General features: G+C 46.0%; 1 protein-coding gene across 2 annotated transcripts in view; it reads left to right on the forward strand.

Moving 5' to 3' along the window:
• raraa (retinoic acid receptor, alpha a) overlaps positions 1-20,852 on the forward strand; it is a 79,720-nt gene that overhangs the window by 43,487 nt on the left and 15,381 nt on the right. For both annotated transcript variants that reach the window (XM_053341008.1, XM_053341007.1), the window contains exon 2: positions 19,375-19,523. In XM_053341008.1, coding sequence (XP_053196983.1) covers positions 19,375-19,523 — 149 coding nt within the window. The remainder of the gene's footprint in view (positions 1-19,374; positions 19,524-20,852) is intronic.

Here is a 20,852-nt window from a genome sequence, read left to right on the forward strand (position 1 = left end):
AGAGTGAGAGAGTGTGTGTGTGCGTGTGTTTGTGTGTGAGAGAGCGAGATCAGTATGTCCACAGAAACACGCCGCTTTCACCTTCAGGTGAACATCAATAACACATTTTGTCATCAAGGTATGTTTGTAATGGCAAAGGGGTGAAAGGAGTTCAACACCGTTGCCGCCGCTCTCCTGGGAAAGGCCGTAGGGCAGCATTTCACAACCTGCCATCACTCGCTCTCAAAACGGCACCTTGCCACCAACCTTTAAAGCTGTTGCTGCCCTTTTTATAGAGATGCCCTCTGAATGGGATGTCCACCACTGCAAGGTTACCAGGAGCAACAGGGACACATGTTTTTGTTTGTTTGTTTGGTTCTTGACAATACCTGTAGTTTCTGTCATTTGTTTCTGTCATTTTAAAGGTGTAGCGGGTGGGTGTGGCCCGTCACCTTCAACACTGGCAGAGCAACTGACATTTGGTCACACGCAAACAATGTTACAGCTGACTGGTAGCTTTTGGGTTTTTTTCCTGGCAGTGGCACATTGAAGTGTCATTCCATATTGAGTATGTCAGAAATTCAGCATATTTTGTGCAGGCATTGTGTGTGTGTGTGTGTGTGTGTGTGTGTGTGTGCTCAGACCCACCGATGGGCCTTAGCTTGTTTGTAGAGAGAATTAGCCGGAGGCATCAGTCAGAGAGTACTGTACACCAGTTTGGTTTGACGCTAAATCCCCAAACAAGGGTCGGTGTACACTGCAAAGCCCACTTTGATGAACAAAGCAGAGCAGACAGAAAAGATCCAGGCAGTGTCATTGATTCATCAGGGCTTAAAGAAGGCAGCTGATTACAGACATTGTGACAATAGGACCGTAATCTCACTATCAATAATTACATTCTCCCCTGTGTCTGTCCTGTTACACACACACACACACACACACACACACACACACACACACACACACACACACACACACACACACACACACACACACACACACAGGGGTGAGAGGGAGATCGAAACAGTTCAGGTTAAAGGGGGTTTCTACCCTCTAAAATATTCATAGCTTCTTCATTTAAATCAATTCGGCTCTACGGGTGCAGTCAAGCGTCAACTGTCAGAAATTGAGCTGGGCCTGTTGTAATCACTTCTTTACTTATCTCTACAGATGGCTTGTTCGCAATGGGCTCTGCATGGCTAGCTCACCAGCACACTGAAAGAGGTCTCTCTCTCTCCTTCCCATCTCACTGCCCTATCTCCATGTTTCATCCCCACCCTCTCATAATGGAACACACATAAATTCATCTGGGTATTGAACCAGGGACATTCATCACCCCAGAATTCATCTGCGAGGCATTTTCATTCCCAAAGTGTCTCCTTTTTCTCCCCCACTTTATCTCGCTCTCCCTCTCTGTTTCCCATCTCCATGGTGGCATTCTCCGCATGGCAAGCCTGAGCCGGGCAGTCAGTGTCACGATTAATCTTTAATGCTCGCCTGCCCTAATTTTTCCTCATATTTTACAAGATTTCCTGCCCTCCAACCCCCCTTTCGCCAGCAACCGCTATATATAGAGTGATTACATGGAATGTTGCCTTGTTTCATCAGTTGCGGAGGGCCACTGCCTGCCTCAGCCTCTCCTGTGCAGTCAGCCACGCTGCCTCTCAGGCCACTAGCTCTGGGCCACAGCATAGGGCTGCTGCTTCCACCAACACACTCATCGTCAGTCTTTCCTCGGGGGATATGTGTTAACATCACATGGATGACAACAGTGCGCACCTCAAGTAGTTCACACACATACATACACTACAATGGAATGCCCTTCTATTTAGAGAGTGGGGCAGTCTAGAAAATAGGATAGAGGTTACTGTGCTAAAAATACAAGAGCCTGGCAGTTCTCCTGCCATCTGGGCAAAAATAAATAAAAAAAGTACCATGTTGCTGCTGTGTCAGTCAGCGTTGTTAACCAAGGAGCAAGAGAGAATGCTCAGCTCCAGCTCATGTTTGTTTGTGTTTTATGCAAGAAAGAAGAGGGAGCGCTGAATCACTCAAAAGTTATCCTTATTTATCTGCGCGCACAAAAACAAAGTCCCCTCGGCTACAGCTGTGCTTTTAATAAGCTAGCAGCCCCGCGCCTAAGATAGAAGAGATGCCTCAGTGTTTCAGATGATCTCATTGCGGTAAATAACTGGAGTCCTTATTTGCCTTGCTTTGTTTGCCGGTGTTGGTGTCTTTCACAGGCCCGCAGGACTCGTACAGGACGACTTGGGAGGAAGACGAACCCTTTCCGTACGTCCTGATTTATGGAGGCTTCTTTCTTAAGTAACTTTAGATATCCATATTGTGTATCTTCTCTTCGCTCCCACTCTCATGTCATCCCCCAGCCCAGCCCGGCTCAGCCTGGCTCCATTTGGTGACAGAGGAGCTCGGTCTGTCTGGACGCCACTCTCCTCCCTTTCCCACAGCCCCTCTCTGAATCATTTCATATTCATTACGTGTCTGGTTGGAGCCCGGCCTCTGACATTTGACTCTTAAAGGCCCACCTGGGACCGGGATGAAATAGACTGCCAACAGTGCGGCGGAGGTGGGAAGGAAGAGTGTAGTGTTGGATGGTGATGGATAGGACAGCATGTACAACCGAAGGAGGCAGGCACGCTCAGGTTACAGGCCGCTTGTTCTCGGTAACCCTGTTTGTGATATTAGCGTTGTGCGAGCTGAGAGATGCCCTGTAGCTGAGCAGCTCTGAACACGTGTAGGTTAAGAGAGGTGAAAGAGAAACAACTGGATCATCTTTATGAATAGAGCCACTGTGTGTTAAGAGGGAGGTATTCGGATATCAAACAGGCCCTTCATTTCATAGAGACGTATTGTTTAACCTTCGGGGGCGACCTGTAGTGTCTTATCTGGGCCATTGTTAGTGAAGTACCTCAGTGGAGAGAGCCAGATAGTTGCTTAGCAGATATCACAATAATTAAGTGGTCTTGTCAGATGCCGAGGAGCAATCATTGTTCTGTGAGAAATAAATATGTCACGACTCTCTTTGTTGCCAGTTCATTTGCCAAGAGAGCTGGTAGGGTTAAGTCGAAGGCCCGCTGGTGTTCTTTTCTGAACATTTCATACCCAGAGAGACAATGCAGCGAGGGGGGGTGGGGGTGAGAAGAAGCCCTCAGGATGACATGAGCCCTCCATTCTGGATGAAACTAGACACATAAATGTCTTTGTCTATTGCTCATTCCTTGTCTCTTTTCTTTTCAGCTGCATTTGTCGGCCCGGATGTTCCTGCAGATTGGGGGGAAAATGGGTGGGCTGATGGGGAAATATGCAGCAATGCGGCACTTAGAACGGAGAGGGTACATTCTGTTATTCCACGGGATTTTTAACAGTAACCTGAGGAAAGCTTTTTATAGTCGCTTAAAAAAACGAAGTGAGGGTAGGAAAGAGAGGGATGAAGAGGGGCATTTGTTCACAAATTCTGCTCATGGATATGATGCAGGAGTCTAAATTATTTATTTGGTTGTTCTTTCACGGTTGTTCTGTTTTTGCTTTGCCTTTTGCTCACAAATCACAGATCCTCTTTTGGACTGTTCCACTCACGTTTGCGCTCACACACCCACACCTTTTTTTTGTTTTGGGAGCTCTAAATTAGAGGAACGTGATCAACAGAGGAAGCCGCCAGCGCTTTGTGGAAGTGAAATCGGAAAGGAGAGGATCCCTTTTGATAGCCCAGACTTTCACCTCCTCTCCATCTCAGCTCCAGCCAGAGAGCTGACTAATGTAAAAAGGTGACAACAGCTTGAACCAGAGTTGTCAAGCTGCACAGCATGCCCCCAATCCTCCACCATAGTAACTGGTGACCGGCCCCGATGCTTGTGGCCAGTGCCGCTCAGTGCCACAGCCAAGACGTGACATCCTGCTTTGCCCTTACGCCATACGTGGGAAACCTTTTGCACGGCACCGCTGCCACCGTGGCGGTTCCACAATTGAGCTGGATTATTGTGTCTGGGCTGTCAGCACCTCTCGGCTGAAAGAAAACGAGAGGGAGCGAAGGGGAGAGTAGAGAGAGAGAGAGAAAAGAGAGAGAGATCTCAGGCACCAGGAGAGGAAGGGGGGCTCCGGGAGAGCTGGCATTTTCAAACAATAATCTCTGTGGAGCCTTTCAGGGGGTTTAATGTCATTTTTGGCCTCTGGATTTTTGCCCTTTTCTCCTCTGAACAAAAAGGAAGAGAACAAGGAAATAAGTGAAGGGAGACAACAGACAGACAGAAAGAGAGAGAGAGAGATACTTGGCTGGGTGATTTGATATTATTAGTTTTCTAGTGCGACTGATGGAGACTTGGCCTGCATCCAGTGGCTGCCAACAGGCCAGTGTTTGCAAATTAAGTCTGGTACAGAATGACCTATATCTCTGTCCTATTTAGCACATTACAGCATTTGTCTTTATCTTGTCCATCTCTTTATTCATTTGTATCGGGCATCATAATGAGACAAAAGCTTCATATATGCTCTCAGTTTATTCAGCATTTGGTTTTTGTTCTTTTTTTATTTTAAAGTGTGTGTGGTCCGGCTGTCTTGGAAAAACCCATTTCTACTGTCCAGCCTCATTGCATTTGCAGCTTCCTGGAAGTGAACCCATTTGGGGTTGCAGGGCAGGGCAGATGGATGGGCAGCTAACATGATGAAGCCCACCAGTGCTTTTTGTTTTTTTTTTTAAACCCAAGTACCTCGCGTGCAATCTGCATGGCTGCCCAAATTTGCTCCTTCTGGCTACCTGCAAGAATGGCAACCCTAATCTTCCCTCCCAGGTATGAATTATGGATCGGATGTAATGCAGCGATTAGACACACGCACCTACACACATGTCCCTCTGCCGCAGTGACCAACCATGTTCCTGAGAGAGGGACTTCCCTCGGCGCACATGAAAGTTCGCTAACCCAGCCACCCAGCTCCATCTTCCCCACACTTCTCACCTCTAATCAACCCCCATAGCTACATGCGTCTTCAACCTAGGAGGAAAAGAAATCCGCTCTTGCACATATGCTAAAGCCTCTCATTGTTGTAATCCCCAACACCAGGAAGAGATGCATGGGAATCTTGGTCAGCTGACTTTAAAAGGAGGAGGAAGGTGGAAGGAAGAGCAACTGCAAGGTTGAAGCGTATCCCCCCCTCCCCTCCTCCTCTAAAGCCTGCTGGGATGCTCCTTGGGCTTGACATACCCAACCCCACCTGCCCTGACTGCTCAGCGGGTAGCTCCATCACCGGCTCCCCCTGAGCTGGCCTACTTGGGACTGTTTGATCTCATTGTGGAAGCAAGCGAGCTTGCCCGCTGCCTGGCAGGCAGAGAGCTCCTTGATGCTGAGGGTTGAGGAGGTGGAGCAGGCTTCAGTGGAGAGGCTTAATAACTGTATTAACATCGGTGGCTCCCCCAGGACCCACGCCTACACAGTGGGGAGAGGGGTGGTGGTGGTGGGGAAAGCACTGTAAAGCTGTCTTCTCTCACCTAATTTTCCTCTCTTCCTCTCGCCACAGTTTTTTTCAATTCGGTGCGATTTATGAATCAAAATATATTGGAGCAGACAAAATAAATGCAATATCCTTTTCTGTTCCCCTTTCACACATCTCATTTTCTCACTATGCTACTGCCATTTGCACTCTTAACACTTCTTTCACACACAGACACAGCTTTCTTGACATGTCTTATGTGACAGACTCTTACTGCATATCACCTCGTTTTTCTCACCATTTCTGTGGCAGCCCACTTCCTGTAGCTCCGTCTTCTCATTCTCTTGGTCATCTAATCAGATATTGTTGTTCCACTTGTATCCACTTTCTTACACCCTGCCATCTATATATTCATACCATATTGATGTTAACATTGTTGCACCATCACAACTTCCCTATCATAGCACTAAACAAGTAGGCTTACAGATATGTAATAAGACTATGGAGAATTGAAAGCACCGTGCTATGTCCTCACCTGTGTGTGTCGCTATTCATGACAGTCCCCACCGTATCCTTTGAATTATACATCGGAATCTGTTGAATAATTGATGGGCCCCACTTAGCTTAATGGACGGAGTTAACTGGAAGAGGTGTGCATTCCTACTTGTAGTGGAACTGGGTCACAATAAACGGCACGCAGTCACCCCCAGGGTCATAATGAGGCCCGGGTCACAAGGCCGAGAGACGGAGCAGTCGACAGAGGCCAGCCGAGGTTAACTGGACCCCAGAGGGAAAGAGGACAGGAGGGGAGAAGTGGAAGCATTAACACCAGGCTCACCTGAGGGCTCGGGCTCAGGTTACCTCCACTCATTGTTTTTGGCAGGCGGGCTTTTGAGCGCATGCACAGGCTGCACACTGTAGCCCTGAATATGTGTGCAAACATACATATGCTTTATTTTTACCAGGATTTGTGACACATTTGTGGAGACTCGTGCAAGTAAAGACATTCTTATGCGTATAATGATTATCATCTGTGGCAGCTGTAGAGTTGTTGACGTTCACATCTGCTAACCTTTACATGAAGGGCATATCTGAAGTGATATGTTGCTCTTTTACACATAAGAAAATGCAGAAAATATAATGTAAATCTTGACTTCACATCAATTGAAAAAAAGACAGAATTGGCAAAGTAATATATATGTTGTGATAAATGGCAACCATGATATGAAAAAATGTATTTGTGCTATATTCTGTGTTAAAAACCTCCTCTCATGAAGACTGACCACAGAGAGAGATCAAAGTTGCCTCACTAAAACCAGTCCACTGACTGATGGCCAGCCATATCACAGGAAATGGTGTGTGTTTGTGTGCGTGTGTGTGTGTGTGTGTGTGTGTGTGTGTGTGTGTGTGTCATGATCAAATGGCTCCCTCCAGGCTACATTGAAAGGTCAGGGATCCATGCAGGAAATTAGTGTCTGCAGAGGCACAGACAACACACACACACACACACACACACACATAGACAGACACAGAGAGAGAGATAGAAGGGAGAAGCACACAACCCATACCCGAGGAAGCTAAACATGTCCTTCATTAAATTCTAGTAACATCCCACTGCGCTCCCTTGATGACTCTGCCCGCTCTCATCAGAATTTTTTTTCCTGAGCACAGAGCTAACCGAACCTCCCAGTGCTATCGACAAGCACTTTTTATTTTTTATTTTTTTCTGCATTAGCGCAGACACTAAAGACAAATGAGTCTGCCTCTCACCCGCCCACCCGTTCTCCCCTCGCTCTGCCCAAATCTTCCACTAAGGAGCCCCCTGACACTACACGTCAGACAGCTGAATCAAATGTGTGTCATCATCAGTCATCATTAGGAGGGGGGGACATGAGCAGGAGAGCAGTGGCTGAGCCGGTGCACTGTAGAGGCTCAAAGAACTGTTTTAATAACCGGTTTACTTCTGGTCTTTGGTCAGGTGTTGGCGAGCGGGTGGGGTGGGAGGGGCCGCAATTTCAAATCCGTAGAATACGATCTGCATGTGTGTCAAGCGGTGGCCTACAAATAGTCTGAGCGTTTGTGTTGTTTGTTTCTTGGTTACCAGCTAGCTTGTTTTCCCTCTGCGTCCGACTGCTCTAAACATGTCAGCTGTCTCCTTGGGGTCTTTAGGTCATTTTAACCTCACTGCTGACCTAGTAACCCCGCCAGATTCCTGGATCATTGAGCTCTTTAACAGACCGGTGACAGGATAATGGTAAGCTCGCTGTGTCTTCTCATCCCCACACCCTTGCAAATACCTCCATTTACATGCACAATAATATGCTTTCAACTCGAAACCTCTGACATTTGTACTTTGAGCTAATTTATGAAGGGTACTGTTGTCAGCGAGGGTTTCATGTACAGTAGAGGAATGCACGATAGCCTGCTGGGGCTTGAAGGCGGAGGTAAATTACAAGTGAGTTTAACTATTAGCTCTAACTCATGTTGACGAGTACGCGAAGTGACAAACCTAAATGGGGGTTTTTTCGGGATTTTTTAAGAGGAAAAAGGGCCCGGTGAGAAGGCACATTATTTAGCATCGGTGAACACACGCTCTCGCCCCAAACCGAGTCACGCACACACGCTGCACTCGCGACCTCTCCCCCACTTCCACTGTCATGCTCCCGCTCTGAAGTCGAGAAGATCAAACCCTCGTAATCTATTCCCCTGTGATTGACTATTGTGTTATCCACAGAGCGAGGGAGAGGCAGAGAGGAGGGGAAAGGGAGAACATGGGTCGGGAGAGGCAGTTTAACATGACAAAGCCTGTCCCTGGTGATCCTCTTCTTCTCCTCCCCAGATCCTCATGAGCCTCTTCTCTTTCTCCCCTCATTCTCTCTTGATCCCTTGTTTCCCAACCCCCCCCCCCCCACTCCCCCTCCCCATTTTCTCTCCATCCCCTCCCGGCCTCTCCAAGTCCACTTCAGCCCTCTAATGCAAATAGCCCTTTGCTCTCTCCATATTTATGACCCGCTTCCTCCTCTGAATATGCGCTTAAGAACGGAGGGCCTTGAATGCTGCCAGTCACATTGGATTAGCGAGTATCAATAGGCAGATAACCTCTCTGTTAGAGTGAGTGAAGAGCAAACACTCGAGCATAAGCATTCATGAAGGTCCTTTGGCCTTCAAACACAGAGAGGCACTGTGTGTGACATTCTGCTCAATAAAGATGAATAGGGCCTGGTTAATGTATAAGGATGTCATTTCAGCGCTGGTGGACAGAATAATTGTGTATAAAATGCATTTTCCAGTGTTTCTTTACCTGTGATTGGTTTTTTTTAAATGCTAAAAAATTCTCAAAAATCTCATTATTTAAAATCACATGTCCCAGATTGTTCAGCTATGCTTCATTATTGTTCTTAAAAGACAGACTTTGTGCTCACAACTGCTCTCCTTAAACCATTTTATGTCTTTCCCAGCTCTTCTCTTCTCTTTCTTGGTTACCTTAAGGTCCCAGGACCCTTTGCACTCCTTATTACTGGTTGCTTGTAATGTCGGTGACCTTGGATTTTTACAGGAATAGAGGGAATAGAAGCTCGCTTGGCCGCTGCACTTCTTCTAATTGGTTCTGGAAAAGAGCATCGGCCCAGATGACTAATATGTTAACCTTAAAGCCACGTAATCCATACTTTGTGTTTGTCAGACCACACAGCGAGTGTTGCCGATTGGGTAGGCCCGTCTCTTGTTTTGGCACCCTCCTGGCTCCTAGCATGCATGAGTGCAGTTTGTTATCGCAGGAGGGGTGGGGGGGGGGGGGGCACACACACACACACACACACACACACACACACACACACACACACACACACACACACACACACACACACACACACACACACACACACACACACACACTGGCATCCTCTCATGCACAATTCTATAATTAACCAGCGCAGGCACTCTGTAAAAGAGAGGCTTAATGTTTCATGAAGCCATTCTCACAGTCAGAGCGGTAACATTAAAGACCGGTTTGTAAAAAGACTGCGGTCGCACCCGTGTGTGTGTGTGTGTGTGTCTGTGTGTGTGTTCGCGTTATGATTCAATGATGACCTTGAGTTTAAATTATGTGTCACAAGGTATGGCAGCTGTAAGTCACACCGGGAGGGCGTGTTAATTCACTTTCTCAGGAGTTGACAAAGAGAGGTTACACTGACGACGGTTACACCTTCTCTCCCGTTGTCACACTCAACGCTGCGCCTCCGAGCAAACACGCCGGCACGCAGCTTTATTTAGGGCCTGCGTATGAAATGTTTGCTCCCGTTTCTCCTCAGATGCTCTCTCCTCCCCCGTCTATCTTTATCAACCTCTGTTTCTCATGAAGCCCGGCTCTTCCTGCTCCCAGCCCTCCCTTCGTACTCTCAATGTGGGTCAGCCGCGTAGCTCAGCTGATAGTATACAGCTGCTACATGCGTGTGATCGGCTCGCAAACATAGATTCAATGTTCAATCGCAGAGCCAATGTGGGCAAACACTGCCCGTATTCATCATGTTGGATTAGCCACGGGAAAAGGCTCGCTAATCACAGGCCTGCTTTTCCCATTGAGTTAAACTTACTATCTTAAGCTGTTTGCTGCCATGAAGCTTTGAGGCTGTCCGTGATTTTAAACATGCAGGGGAAAAACACATAGGGTGTCAAACAATCCTAATAGAGCAGCCATGTTGCAACTGTTGTCGCAGCTATGTTCAGAATGCACACACACACACACACACACACACACACACACACACACACACACACTCTTACATTGGATATGATGATCTGGGGTGTTTAAGTCCACACCCTAGCGTGACATGTGTTGCAGGCGGCTGAAACACACTGATGGGCCTGTCCGTATCCTGGCATCCACTGGCCGACACAGGGCTGCCTTTTGCCCCCTTGTGCCCACCACCATGTCCCACACCATCAGCTCATGCCAAATATCTCCAGTCACCCCGGGGCAAGTGCCAACTCACATAGTCCCACTGTCAGTCAGCAGGGCAGGACAGCTGCTGGGTAGAGTTACACCGTGTTACTCGGGGTTGCAGGAGAGCGTTGTTGCCAGGGAACTTGTGGTCACACTCCTGCAAAATGGTTGTCTTTGCATGCTTTTTTTCTTTTTACACAGGAGGATCCACAAACATCTCTGTGATTATATGATTTATGAATTGTATTTATGGTGTAGATGTTAGGCGGGTTCTGTTCTATAATATGTAACTGAGTCAAAAGCCAGCATGTGGCAGCAGCAGCAGCAGCAGCAGCAGCTCAGCAGCAGCAGCACAGAAGAGCTACTATGGTTAACATGAAGTCGCTGCTCTAAGTCTGGCCCCCATAGACCTCACCTTTGCCATCTGCTCCATCTCTTGCCGCCCCTCCCCCGCGCACACTAGTTTGTCCACACATGTTCTCAGTTCCGTCTCCATTTGCCGCAGCAGCAGTGATAGGAAAACCTGGTGTGTTGTTATTTCAGAGGCCTGGCAGCGTGGAGAGGGAAGTTATCTTGGGGCCCTGGAGGAGGGCTTTGGAAAATGGTGGGGGCTGGTGGGCTGATAAAAACCAGGCCTGTCCTAAAGAAGAACATGCTAATGTTCACACACACAAGCTTTCGTGCACACACATACAACACATACATGACGTGCATAGAAAAATGCAAACGGGCAGATGCACATATTTGCATTTGTGCGTTTTGTGTTGGTTGTCTTCCTTCCTCCTTATCAAACAGAAAGAATGCGTCACATATTCACACACCACCACATCCCATCTCACCCAGATGTAAAGATGCCATAAATTAACCCCTGCTAAACACAGCCCGGTGTTTTCCTCACCCTTGGCGCAAGACAAACACCACCATTTCCTGGTGTTGAGGTGAGATCGTCATAACAGGCCAGAAAGACTCCTTACTCTGCACCACCTTGCCCTTCGGCCTCTGCTCGGACCCTCATCTATCACTCATGTATGTGTGTGTTTTTCTTGCTGTAACACTCTAGATGGAGGGAGTTATTTGGTGGGCTATCCATCAAAATTTGGTCTCGGAGCCAGTCTAGCCTTTAAACCTTTAAGAACCCAAGCTGTCACATCAATTTCTGCCCTCTCCGCAAAATTTGAATATCTGCAATGGTTGCAAAACAGCCGACTGTCATTTCTCTGAAATGCAGACCACAACGTACTCCCTTAAGTGGAAGTGATGTGTCATACCCTGCAGAAAATGATATTAGAATCAGATTAAGCTCTCAGCTTGATCCATACCCCAAACTAGAACCACCCCAGTGTCAGTTGTATGAATTAAAAATATATGATGACTCTGTTGGAAACGTTATCAGGCAAGAGCTCATTTTTTCCTAGAATGGTGCTGTTGTGCAACATGCAAACGTACGTATGTTTGCATTATTGGAAAGCTTTAGGACTAGGTGACAGCACAGTCTCTATGCAGTCTCTCTCTCTCTCTCTCACTCCCTCTCCTTCTCTCTCTCTCTCTCTCTCTCTCTCTCTTGCTCCCTCTCCCTCTCTCATCCTACACTGAGAAGGTAGACTGCAAGATAAACATGCAGCAGCTTAGGAGCACAACCAAGCAAGGAGATCTTCAGTAATCCTCCTTACTCGCCCTCACTTTAACCACACACACACACACACACACACACACACACACTTGTACGCTACGCTTGGGCGGTATCTTATTTTTTCATACCTTCCTGACATTTCACAATACCATCATAACATGCATGATATAAGAGCAATAACAAATGGCCAGCCTCAAACAGTTTAGGTATAATTTAAGTGTATAATTTAGTGGCCGTTTTTCCTTGCTGAGGCTCATATAATAAAAAAAAATATATTCGATGATTTTACATACAACCCATATAAGCAATGTGTTTGTAGGTATAATCGATTAATCTTACTGACCTTCCACCAAGAAAATAGTTGATCTGAGCTTGTTGATGACTCACCAAGAGCTTTACACTGTTAACACTTTGCATGAGACGTATGTGGGAGTCTGAATTGTTTAGTTGAGGTGTGTAGACATGATGCAGTTGGCAGTAATCAGCAGTCAGTCGTGTGCTTAGTCTAAAATCCACAGCCACTTAAAATGATAAGAATCATCTTATGCAAGGATGGACTGAAGGAGTCATGAAGTGAAAGCGGACTTCCTGTTACTTCCTGCCTGACACAGCACAAGTTGTAGAGAGCAGCAGCAGGAGTGGAATGTCAAATTCAGTGATGGGTGGGACAGGTATAGGAATTAAGAGAAAGATGAAGGTGAAAGTGGCGGGAGGTGTAGAGGCTGGATTTAGTTACAGTGAATGTGGTAGGCGGGAGGCTCGGTGTCTGCTCTCTTGCCCCATGTTAACCTCCACTAGATCTCCTTCCCCTCCATGTGTGTGTGTGTTTTCACTTATGCCTGTCTGCGCTGCCGCCAGATTCCTCCCCCTCTCCCGTCCAATAACTGTTCACACTCTGTGTTTGAACACAAACACCACCCCACTGTCACTCTCCTCACAGCTGTCAGTCTGTGCGCCCCCCCCCCCCCCCCCCCCCCCCCCCGTCTCATATTCAGATGGCGTTCATGGCTTTTCTGTCGGTAATCAGTGCGAAGGCAGCGAACGGAGAACCCATTCATTTTCAGCGGAGAGCTGTTATGACGCTTTGAGAGAGAATGGCAGGATTTCCCTGTAAGCAAGGAAATAGTCCCATTTCCCCTTTCAGTAATTGAAGAGTGCTGACAAAGCATTCCCGTGTGTGTGTGTATCGTTTTCCCTGCTGCTTCCCCACATTCCTGACATGGACACCAGAATTAAAGTCTGAACATTTATTTTTTTAAAGCCCAGCACTGTGCATGACTAATACCCTTCTCTGCTCACTTGTTGGTCTGTTTCACTGCACATAAAAGCTCTTAAGTTGCTGCCAGTCATTTTTATGGACTACCAAGATACATCGGCCTACAACTTCCAGGGTTTTGCAAGATGGTCTCCATCCCCGAGGCTGTTCTATTGGCCATCCCACTTCATTATTTTAAGCGGACTTCAAAGCGAGCCTTAATTTAGCAGCCTGTGGCCCGGTGGTCTGTCTGCATCTCTTCTCATGCACACTCGCTGCATTGAAAGACAAATGGATCTCTATATGTTCTACCATGTATCTCACACATGGCGAGCAGTCGTGTGTGTGTGTGCGTGTGTGTGTGCGTGCATGTGTGTGTCCAAATAACCTAATAGAAACACAATGGTCCGTGATTGAGTAGGAGTCGACAAAGTGGAAGACCCTGTCAAAGTCCTCTCTCTCCTCCTCCTCCTCCATCCCCTCTGCCTTCATTTTCTACAATTCTCTTCACCACAGTCCAGCCAGCCAGCCAACCAGCCAGCCTGCTAATGTAGTTAGCTCCCCCCTAATGATGGTGAAATCTCATTAATATGCTTCACAGCTGGGCCCAGTAACCAGTGGGGATGAAGGTAATCAAATCTCGGAGGACTAACCTAGAACTGAACCTCAGGAACTGCTCAGCAGCACTGGGCCGAGACAGCCCAAAGTCTGGAGGCTTGATAATAGCCGGTGGGCTTGTGTGTGTTTGTGTGTGTGTGTGTGTGTGTGTGTGTGTGTGTTAGTCTGTGGTCTTTTGGTCTCCATGCCTTTGAAGTGCTGATGTTAGCCAGGCTGTCTAATGTCAGTGTTACAGCTCCAACTAGTTCATCATCAGAATGGGTTTCATTTGTGTCTCGTGCATATTTGTCCATTTATGTCTAGTCATGCGGTAATTGCCTATGGAGAATGTGGCTGCGCGGGGAGCGGCTTCTCTCTCTAAGTGCACTTGTGGCTCATGATGTATGCAAAGTGAATCTGAAGAACGGCATTACAAACCACTCACACTTGAACTTAATTAAATCACCGGTGCTTTGGCTCAGAGTTTGAGAACAGCACGCTACATTAAGCTATTAAGATATCTGAGGCGGTGTTTTATAATACTTGTCTGTGAATGTGAATATCAAAGTAGAGATCTAACCCAATGAAATCGAGGGGCTTTGACATATTTAGAACTGGTCTTATGAGATGAGTATTTTAAAATAAACGGCCAATGCGCATATTGTAACAACAAAATATGAACAAGTTGAGTTTTTTTTAATGACATTCAGTTTATTTTAGTATTAACTAACTTAAAGGCTAGTTTTCAGCTGTAGTCAGTGGTTTGATGTTACACTCACACACACATATACACACATACAAACACACAATGGCCTTTTAAAAGACTTCTGCTGTGTCAGGGTAGCGCAGCATCTGGTTTTGTTTTCGTTGGTTACACCTGACGGGACTGTGTTGTTTATTCCTACTTCTGGGACTGGTCTGACAACATGCCGGGCTGCAGACTTGAATCCAGCCTTGTTTCTGTTTAACAACATTTGCGGCTGCCATACTGTTTGCGTGGTGTGTGTTTCACCCTCTCACCGAAGCACAATAGATTCCTTATCAGTGAGTCCTTTTCTGTTTTTCATTAAAAACCCGAGTTTCACGGTTGTGCCTGCATCATCCAAGCAAAGCGGGGTATTAATGTCTATTTGTGCCTGGCCTCTCTTTGGCTAAAGAAATGATATTGTAAGCTGTAGCTCATGTATTAGTAGCTGTGGTGACTTTGCAGGCTCTGGATGGGGAAACCTCGCCAAACGCACAAATTCCCAGTGTTAACATGTTGCAAGGAATACCGAGGGAAGCTCTCCAGGCTAGTGTGAGTCAGTTCTTCCAGTGTTTGTGCGTATGATTTCTGCAAATCACACAATAGGCAGGCTTGTGCGATGGCTGGTGTTCATCAGAGCTTGGATGCAGACTGGTGTTGAATAATGCCCCGGCGAGGACTGCTGAAGGGCTAAGTAGCTCCGTCCTCTCTGCTGAGCCTCGCTGCCTCTCCGTCCACAGGCCCGCCATTGTTTTGCTCCATGCCTCAGCTTGACAAGGCTCCAGAAGCCAGCCATTGTATTTAATTACAGTCGCCAGCCCCCTCACAGACTCTTGTCCTTGTGTCCCAGATTTCCATGGGTGCTCTCATTAAGACTGTACATTCTGTGTGCGTGTGTGTATGTGTGCGTGTATCCGCTTTTTAAATTTTTTTAATGGCTTTAGGAAAAGCCCCTGCATACATGTAGACATGGATGCACTTTGCATGTGGGTGGCACATGTGTTTATCTATGCGTTTCTAACGAAGGCGGCTTTAACGTGGATGAATGGCTTCGTGGTCGCACTAATAATGCGTGGCCGTAATCAGTCCACATCAAGAGAGGCAGAGGAGCGCTGAAAACTGTGAATGGATTTTTGCTAATGAGAAAATATGCCATGTTATGTAAGGGTTGCTCTATTTAAGTTTAATTTGTCTGACATGTGCGCGGTGACTGTGTGACCCAGTGGCATGAGCAGCGATTGGCCTTTAATAACACCAATAAAACGGCAATAAGGGGCAAAGGACAGACTCTCTCTCTCCCCTGCTTCTCACCCTCCCAGCTCAGTGACTGTTGTGACTGAATCTCTCACTTCCATTGCACAAAATCACCTCCCTCCTCCTTATTTCATCCCCCCTCCACCACAACAGTTACACTAAAGTGTGCCTCCTTACTGCATTGTATAACTCTTCTTGATGGGAAACGGTATAATTCTTGTTTATGAGCATATGCTGTCCACTCATCCGCTCAGCTTTTATCCCTCCCCCCTGTCATGTCCTCTGAAATTAATAGCTTTACCGATTTCACACTATTATGCGCCTCTGTCCTCGTAGTTTATTGTAGAAGTAAGTTATGCATTCCTCTAAATACTCCCATTTGTGCTCTTTTGAGGGTTTAAATAAAATCCTGACAGGTGTGAAAGAAACACGCGCAAAGTAAAGTAACCTCCCTTTCACTCCCCGTGCGTGTGCCGTTTTTATTACTTCATCTGTTTTGTGTTTTTGACTTTGTTTATTGCTGTTTATTGCGTCATAGCCTTGTTTTTTTCTTTTGCCTCCCTGTTTTCTTCCCTTCATCTCCACCCCTGAAGAGCCTCTTTCTACTTATTCCTATGTTGTCCCCTGCAAATACATCTCTATGTCTTACCAACATTTTTTTTTTTTTTTTACCAAAGAAATCAATCAAGAAAGCTTTCTGAAGTAAATGACAAGAGCGTATTTACTCCTGGCAGGTATGCATATTGTCAGAAGTTGCCTGTCACTTTTTCATGCCTCCCTTCAAAACATTTCAAACCAATCCTGCTCCCTTTAACCCATACTGACACATTTACACCGAGAGCTCAAGATGTTGTTGCTGGTGTGAAAGTGGCATACGATATCTCAGGCCTCATAAATGAGATGTCTTAATAACTCCGGCCTGATTGGGTGTCACCGTTGCAATATGATCTTTTAGTGCTGTTTAGCTTAACTGTCCCGTCACCTGAAACCCCGTGCTGGACGTGCTCTATGTTACCCTGTCGGCGGAGATAACTGGCAGGCTTAGGGGAGGCTCGATTTTGGTGTATGGCACTTGTGTCTGTTATGTTTTTTTCCAGGAAGCCTTGAACATATCTGGGCATCAGGTTGGTTTATTTTGGTTGTTCTGAATGTAATCTTTCCCCCTGCACCATCTGCTGTGTATGCATGGAGATTGGCAAGCTGAAACCAGCACACAGACACTATAAAAGGATAGGAAAGTGTGCGTGTATGTGTGTGTGTGTGTGTGTGTGTGTACGTGTGTGTGTAGAAAAAGAGAGCCTGCATCCTTGCTTTTATAGCCCAGTATGCAGCATGATTAGAGTCGCAAGCGTAGTGTCGGTCTGCGGTGCCGTCACGTGGAGCGTGTTCCCAGCTGTACTACAGGCCTGCTGAACCAGCCCACTCTGTTAAATATAAATGGCTTATTTACACACAAGCACCGAGCTGCAGGCAGCTTCTGGGCTGCTTGTCAAACGTCCCAAATCCCCTTCTCTGTTGAGCTGATGATGCTGGGCGGAGCAACAGGTTACAAAGATGCACACAGGCATGTATTATACCTGAATGGATATTGAATATTGAATGAACCGCACGCTGGATCTCAGAAGCAGAAACATGTCCGATGCACCAAGGTATCAAGTCGAGTGCTGGAAGTTAGCACAGTCATTTTTATGTGCTGCAACTAGTCAAAGTTCTTATATGGCTGCTTGTTTAAAGACCACCACCACTGATGCATTTGGAGGCACATTTGCATCTGAACAAAAAATGGCAGCATTTATAAAAAGAGATTATACTGGGGTTATTTAGCCCACAGGGTGCAGGTCTATGTTGTGAATGTGTTTTTATATTTGATTAAATTACCATCTTTTTGTGTGCAAAAGACAGGATATTAAGGTCAAAGTTCAACACATAATACATGAATGCAACAGCAGGTTACTTCCCCCACAGTCCCGGGACACTTTATTTACCACGTGCAAGCTCACAAAATCTGCTCATGTGTTGTTTGGCTTGTCTAAATTTAGCCTCTTTCTATTTGCTGGTCCTAATATTGTACATGAGGGAGGGAGGTAAGTGTGTGTGGGTGTATGTGTGTGTGTGTGTGTGTGTTTGGTAGGCGGGGGGGTAATTATGGGGCCTAGATGAGACTGGGTGAAATCCGGGACAAGAGAATGGGGGTGGGGTTTGGAAAATAAGTACACTATACTTTTTTTTAAAGCAGCAATAGATTTAATGTTTGCCTCAGGAAGTCTGTATAGGAGCTGGGTAATACCTCAATGGAAACAAATCTAGTATTCCTGACTTCAGCAGACTCACAGTGTTTATATGGAGCTCAGTTCAATTTCATGTCAGCTCATATTTTCATGTTGTAACTAATGAAACAATGACTAAATGGGTGGCCTCATTTTAAATGTCAGAATTAAGATGTATAGAATCATTTAGAGTAACATCAGACCTTAACACTGATCATTTGCTACTAATATTATGAAGATGATGAGAGAGATTGACTATGAGGATGAGATGAAGCTCAGTGCCCTGGCTGTGTTTTACATCACACATGAACCTTTTAGCACAAATGACAGTTAAGTTAGACATGGACAGGATATTTCTTAATAACTAAAAGCAGTTATTAGCCTATATGAGTGATTTGATCAGAATATTTTCATGGATTCAGAGAGTGAAAAAAATGTGGAGCTGCTAATTCATGTAGACTGCTAATTTACTGAGCTCTCCTTTTTTAGCTTGTTCATATAATCTATTACTATTATCTTAATAGGACAAGCAGGACAGGTTCTGGGTCTGGTCACTCTAGAGGTAAACGAGTTGGAATGATCTGTCTTGCCCGGTCAAGTGTCTGCAGGTTGTGTTGCTTTCAATCTACACAGTGTTTTCTTTATTCGTCTATTTTTTTTCAAACCTTCACACTTAAAAAGCCTCCATCATTTAAAAATGCATAAAGCACAACTTGTGGCCATGTATCAGAGGAGAGAACTGTCTTTGAACCCTGCTAACAATGCACCACCTTGCTGTAACACACACACACACACACACACACACATACACACAAGCCATAATCTCTGCTGTAAATAGGAATACTCTGCAGACGCTGGTGCCTTGATGATCTGTGTATGTGTGTGTATGCACGTGTGTTAGAGAGTGTTTGTTCTTTGAATTTGAGTCTTTCCTGTGGCGGATCTGAAAATGCCTGATCGAGAAGTTGTCCTTTTTTATGTTCCTCAAACACATTGTTAGAAAGTGAACAAGTTCCCCTTCTGGTGATTTGTATTGGATGTTGTCAGCAGTACATCAGTCTGGACTAGTTTGTTTACTGTGTGTGTGTGTGTGTGTGTGTGTGTGTGTGTGTGTGTGTGTGTGTGTGTGTGTGTGTGTGTGTTTGTGTTTGTGCGTACATGAGATTGTGTGTTTATCCCGCTGATATTGATTAACCTCGCATGTCTGACGGTGCTCTATCTGATAGTGTTCACTAACCCCTCTTATTGCTGTTTTCCTCTCCGCAGCGATAGAGACCCAGAGTACCAGCTCAGAGGAGATAGTGCCAAGCCCGCCCTCACCTCCCCCGCCGCCCCGCGTCTACAAGCCCTGCTTTGTGTGCCAGGACAAGTCCTCAGGGTACCACTATGGTGTCAGCGCCTGTGAAGGCTGCAAGGTGAGACTCCCGGCCTTCCTCTTAATCTGCCGAGCAAGCAAGATGTTCAGCAATCTTGTAACCTTCATGTGATTTGCACTAGGAAGAAAAAATACACACAGGTCTTCACAGCTTGTGCTCAGATGATGAAAATGATAAGGCATGTCATTTTGAGTATTTTGCATCCCGGTGCGGTTTTTAGTGTTTAATGCAGGAATTTAATGTTGGAACTGAGTCAAAAATTGACTATTTTCTCACAGGGAATCATTCACAGAGTTTATCGGCTGCTTTATTGAGCTGCGTAATCTTCAATATGACCTGCTCTTGTAAAGCACTGGGATAACGGCCTCTGTAATCACTTCAAACCTGCAACCTATACCTGTAGACATTGCAAAATTAGATAACGTGTATGACAGGCTTATCATGTACAATATGTGTGAAACTCTGTCATCCATGCAGTGTTGCTGCTGCTCATATCAGCTTTGCTGACGTGTCCACATCTGCCGTCTGTTATCAATACAGCCCTGTTATGCAGGTGCTGAAGAGGCCGCATAACGCCCATCTGCTCTGTTATCAGTTCATAGTTGCCATGTGCGTGCATACATGTTGCTGTGTTAGTGTGAGCACACAGACCTCTTTATCTCACTTCTCCCGAGGCACGGAGCCAGAGTTGTATAAGCTCAGGAACAGATAGAAAAGAGGAGGAGGGATCTGTGGAATCTAATGTTACTGCCAGGTGCAGTAATGTCAACATTTTGGAAAGCTCCTGGTTTTTTCTCTTGCAGATAATGCATTTTTGAATTTATTAAATAGGATTTCCAGAATAGTTGAATCTCAACTAAATCAGAAGTACGCAAATGTGTTTGTGATGTTTTAAAGGTTTTCTCATGACAACAACTCTGTGTACAGTGACAGAAGGTAGGAAGCAGTTGGATTAAGATGGGCAGGAGCTTGGTGACAGTGACAGGTTCCTGTTATACCCTCTGACCTAATGACTGTGCAGCTAATACCTGTGTGTGTGTGTGTGTGTGTGTGTGTGTGTGTGTGATTGCGCGTGTGTGCGTATGTGTGTGTGTGTTGCCATATGTGCAGGGAGAGGAGCAGAGAGAAAAAAAGATGAAATGAAACTGTAAAGAAGGGCAAGAACCCAGGGGGAGAGTAGAAATGTAGACAAAATTATACAAAGATAAGAGAGACTGCAGGGAGTGAGAGAGGAGAGTGTGCTCTGGGAGGCATGAACAGCCAGAGAGAGAGAGAGGTAGGGATGGTTGGAGAGGCAGCGTATTAGGTGGACGGGGTACAGGGGCCACAGCTGAACTCATTGACACCAAAAAAAAAAAAAGACGGTCA

Source organism: Scomber japonicus, chromosome 20, assembly GCF_027409825.1.
Source record: "Scomber japonicus isolate fScoJap1 chromosome 20, fScoJap1.pri, whole genome shotgun sequence".
NCBI classification, from domain to species: domain Eukaryota; kingdom Metazoa; phylum Chordata; class Actinopteri; order Scombriformes; family Scombridae; genus Scomber; species Scomber japonicus.